The sequence below is a fragment of the Engraulis encrasicolus genome, chromosome 20 (assembly GCF_034702125.1).
Source record: "Engraulis encrasicolus isolate BLACKSEA-1 chromosome 20, IST_EnEncr_1.0, whole genome shotgun sequence".
Taxonomy (NCBI): domain Eukaryota; kingdom Metazoa; phylum Chordata; class Actinopteri; order Clupeiformes; family Engraulidae; genus Engraulis; species Engraulis encrasicolus.
The window spans coordinates 34,721,067-34,726,066 of record NC_085876.1 but is presented as its reverse complement, the minus strand read 5'-3'; the positions used below and the strand labels follow the sequence as shown (position 1 = coordinate 34,726,066).

At 41.6% G+C, this 5,000-nt stretch overlaps 1 protein-coding gene across 2 annotated transcripts in view; it reads right to left on the bottom strand.

Annotated features, from left to right (window-relative positions):
- efna3a (ephrin-A3a) overlaps positions 1-5,000 on the bottom strand; it is a 184,777-nt gene that overhangs the window by 8,485 nt on the left and 171,292 nt on the right. For both annotated transcript variants that reach the window (XM_063185806.1, XM_063185807.1), the window contains exon 3: positions 2,400-2,465. In XM_063185806.1, coding sequence (XP_063041876.1) covers positions 2,400-2,465 — 66 coding nt within the window. The remainder of the gene's footprint in view (positions 1-2,399; positions 2,466-5,000) is intronic.

Genomic DNA, 5,000 nt, shown 5'->3' with positions numbered 1-5,000 from the left:
CCAGCCATTTTGGCTAGTGGTTTTCCTGACTCACTAGCCATTGGGCCTCTTCACTAGCCATAGTTTTCTTAACCATCATAGCAGCTTTAATGAATTATATAATAGGCTGTAATAATGTAATGTAGGATAATATAACATAATATAATATAATATAATATAATATAATATAATATAATATAATATAATATAATATAATATAATAGCCTATAATATAATATAATATAATAGCCTATAATATAATATAATATAGGCCTAATATAATATAATATAATATAATATAATATAATATAATATAATATAATATAATATAATATAATAATATAGGGCCTAATAACTAGAATTGTTATTAACTGGTCCATGCATGCATGCATGCTATAAGAACAGATGAACTTATCTGAGGAATGGCATAGCCGTGCAGAAACACCAAGCACATTGTTGTGGAAGGGCACAAATGTAAGCTACATGAGAGCAAAATATTTCCGTCTTTGATCTGAAGGGCACTTTCGATGCGCAAAGTAGATAGTGCAAAGTCATTGCCAAGCTTCGCATGTCCTCGGTTATGGATGTGGAATAACACCTCTTCTGGAATATTTTCTCATAAAAGTAGGCTATCCACTAGAAGGCACACATGCGGCCGGTAACTACAGAAGGAGCTACGACTTCCTTTCATTCCGTTTAATATTGAGTTGTTTAAAATATAGGCTAAACGCAAGATGGGCACATGCGAAGGGACATGGGACATGATTTGTGCAGTCTGGAAGGCTACTACTGCGCGTTGTTTAAGCCCCGTTTGACAGTCGGGAACAACGGCACAAGAAACATGGAGGAATATTAAGGTATGATGACATAGGCCTACAGGCAAATCAGAAAATTATTTAAACCGAACATTATTAATGCCGCATGTGTCCTTGTCTTATCACTGCGCTAATTAGTCTCAAGACTTTCACAAGACTGAGATGTTCACCTCTCGCCTTGGTCATTTTAATGTCCACTACTACTATGCATTGTAATGACAGATCCCAAAACAGGTCAGTTGAGATGAACTTCGCTACTTTATTTTCACGTGAAGGTTTTCGGTGACATTTTCAAACGCACGCTGATGTGCAGCTGGTAGCTCGCTGCTGCCACTCATATTCGCAAGACTAGCTCTATCAGATTCCTCTCGCGCGAGACACAGGTGACACGTGACACAGGTGCTTCATGGGTATTGTAGGCTCGCGAAATCGCATTGCATTGCGCTTGTAGCAAAGACGGTCCGAGGGGAAAAACTACAAAATGCGGTGCCTCATCATTTAGAATAGTAACGGACCCGCCAGAATGGCTAGTGAACCTTCGGTATCTACTAGCCAACGCCGACTTTCACCCGCATTTGGCTACCTGGCGTGTGTTAGTGTTAAGCCCTGACACACACACACACACACACACACTCCATAATTATATTTGCCTGACCCACATAGTGTATGAGCCGTCATTAAAATATAAACAGCGCTCCCACACATTCGTTAGCTCAGCTTTACAGTGGGCAGACACACAAACATACACACACACACACACACACATTCGTCATCTCAGCTTTACAGTGGGCAGACACACACACACACACACACACACACACACACATTCGTCATCTCAGCTTTACAGTGGGCAGACACACACACACACACACACACACACACACACACACACACACACACACACACACACACACACACACACACACACACACACACACACACACACACACACACACACACACACACTCGTTAGCTCAGCTTTACAGTGGGTAGTGTGAGATTAAGGTGCACTGTTGACTCGGCACACATAGTGTAAGAGTGGGGCTGCATAGCTCTGCCTCCGTTTATATGTGTGGGTGCAAGGTGTGTGTGTGTGTGTGTGTATTTGTGTTCGTGTGTGTGTGCATATGTGTGTTTGGCGTGTGTGTGTGTGTGTGTATGAGCAAGGGTTGTGTCTGTGTGTCTCTTTTTTTCTGTTCTTTTAAGCACAAGTGTGTGTGTGTGTGTGTGTGTGTGTGTGTGTGTGTGTGTGTGTGTGTGTGTGTGTGTGTGTGTGTGTGTGTGTGTGTGTGTGTGTGTGTGTGTGTGTGTGTGTGTGTGTGTGTGTGTGTGTGTGTGTGTGTGTGTGTGTTTGGAAATGCAGGTACATTTTTTGGGTGTGATTGCGTATGTATGTTTGTTTCTATTTGTGTGCATGCAAATGCACATGCACATGCAAACGGATGCAATCGTCTGTGTGTGTGTGATTGTGTGTGTTTGTGTGTGTGTGTGTGTGTGTGTGTGTGTGTGTGTGTGTGTGTGTGTGTGTGTGTGTGTGTGTGTGTGTGTGTGTGTGTGTGTGTGTGTGTGTGTGTGTGTGTGTGTGTGTTACAGGTGTGTACTCACCTGTGGAGCAGCAGACGTAGACTCTTAGTCTTAGGCAGTTGTGGCCATGGTGATGAGTGGGCGTGGCTACAAAAGAGCACAACACAACACAATAAAAGTCCTGAAATACAACACAACAAAATAAAAGCCAAGAAACACATCACAACAAAACGAAAGTTCAGAAACACAGCACAACAAAAAAAAAGTTTAGAAACACAACACAACAAAAAAAAGTTCAGAAATACAACACAACACAATTAAGTACAGTAATATTCTGCCCCCTGCTGTACGCACCTGGAACCAGCAGCACCAGAACCAGAACATTTGAATTAACCCTTGCAAGTTTGCAAGCTGTTACGTGGACAAGGCAGGGGGTGAATTATGTGGAAAAAAGAGTACATATATTTTTGGGTCCTCCAGTTGGGCATAACTGGTGCAACCTTGCGCAAGAAGAGCACTATGGCTCAATGCGAGAGCCTGGAATGAGTTTACTCTCTTTCTGCACCGTCTCCTTATCTTTCTCTCAATGTATCTCTCACCCTCAAAAACATACAAAGAATATACATACTGAACTTTTTGAACAAACGCCCCCTTGACCTCATAAGCCTTCAAGCCAATGCCTCATTAGTATTAAAACATAAATTAGACTATTGCCCCCCTTTTAGCTGTTTCCTTCTGAACATCCCCCAAGGGATCCCTAAAACCCCCATAGGGGACTGCAGCGCCCCCCTTGAGAAACACTACTCTAAAAAACACCACACTACACACACGCGTGCACACACATACACACAAAATGTGTGGTTAAACTTCAGTGCCAATACAAAATGTGGATTTGATCTCCTCAACCCTGCCGCACACATGCAGGATCAGCATAAACTGTTTACCGCAACGCTCAAGATTTACAGTAAGACCCTATTACTTCATTAAATTAGGTTTCAGCCATTATTGCCATCTTTTCTTATCTTTTTTGTCTTGCATCTTCTTTTATCTAATGTTCTCTTTCCCATCTAGGTACTACATTCAGAATTTTTAAAAAAAAACGCTTTACATTACATTACACTTAGCAGGCACTTTTGTCCAAAGAGTTATTTACAGGGTATTGATTACAGTCCCTGGAGCAATGCGAGGTAAGGTTCCTTGCTCATGGGCTCTTCAGCCATGGAGGGAACTGTAGGGAAAGGTAATTGTGGGATTCGAGCCTGCAACCCTCTGATCTTAAAGTGGTATGCCACTATTTTGGGGCTTACACGTAATACAGTTAAAATCGTTGGCTGGGGTTCATTAAGGTGGTAAAGTGTCTTATTTTTCATGTTAAGCGTTGTCTTGCTTTAAGACAAATTAAAAGAGGGAGTATGTTGCTAAGCTAGTGAAAGTCAATGGATCCGTGTGCTACATGGATCCATTGACTTTCACTAGCTTAGCGACATGCTCCCTCTTTTAACTTGTCTAAAAGCAAGACAATGGCTTACATGAAAAATAAGACACTTTACCACCTTTATAAACCCCAGCCAACAATTTTAACTGTATTAAGCCCCAAAAATAGTGGCATACCACTTCAAGACCACCTCCCTATCCATAAGGCCATTGTACGTGATACATGACACCTAAGTATTGGCTGAGTGCATAGCTGAACTTCTGTTTCAAAGTCAAAGACAAAGTTCTTTATTTGCCATTTGTGCCTGGACTATCCAGTAGTAGAGGCCCTCTGAGTAAAAAAAAACCCCTTTAAATTAAAAGAAAAGAAAAAAATCAACGCACTGTAAATAAAATGTTTGCTTTTTGCCATCAGTCTGACTGTAGCTGAGAAGAAGAATAAACCTTGCTTTTTTAGAAGAGATACTATCCTTTCCACTGTGTCTCAGGCTGTATGTGCAGTGCTTGTGTCTGAGCAGAAAACTAGCTGGATGAAGTGGGTCATTAATGACTCTCTCTGCTCTCTTCCTATCTCCTATGTCATTAATAACGGCCAAATACATCGAGATAATAATCAGGAAACTTCTACCGGAATTGAACTTTGCTAAATCAGCTGTTCAAAGACAAAGTGCACTACCTGTACCTGTAACTATGGAAACACTGAAAAAAATGAGAAAATCGACTCGATAATTGCCACACTGTCCAGCCAAGCATGTGGCAGGTATAATGGGTATAATGACTCAATCTAACCTCCTTCTAATGAAGGCAAGGGCTGTAGCCAGACAAGGGATGTTCATTACATGTACAGTCCATTTTTTAAGAATGTACTTCACAGCAATTTTGGCATTGAATAGCAGATTCTGACATTTGGCTCGTTTGGTTTGATTCTGGCACTCGTGAGATAAACTACCATCAGATAATACAGATGTACGTAATGATCCCTCTGAATTCCATTCCATTCCATTCCAGTAAAACGTGTTTATCCAAAGTGACTTATAGTTATTTACAGGGTATATTGGTCCCTGGAAAAATGAGAGTTCAGGTGCCTATATAGCTCAAGGGCGCTTCAACCATGGATAGAGGTGCGAGAGAGGTAAGGGTGGGATTCGAACCTACAACCCTATGATCTTAAGTCTACCTCCCTCACCACTAGGCTGCGGCTGCCTCATGAAGGCCAGTGCTCATCACAATGCCAGTGCAAGCAGAGAG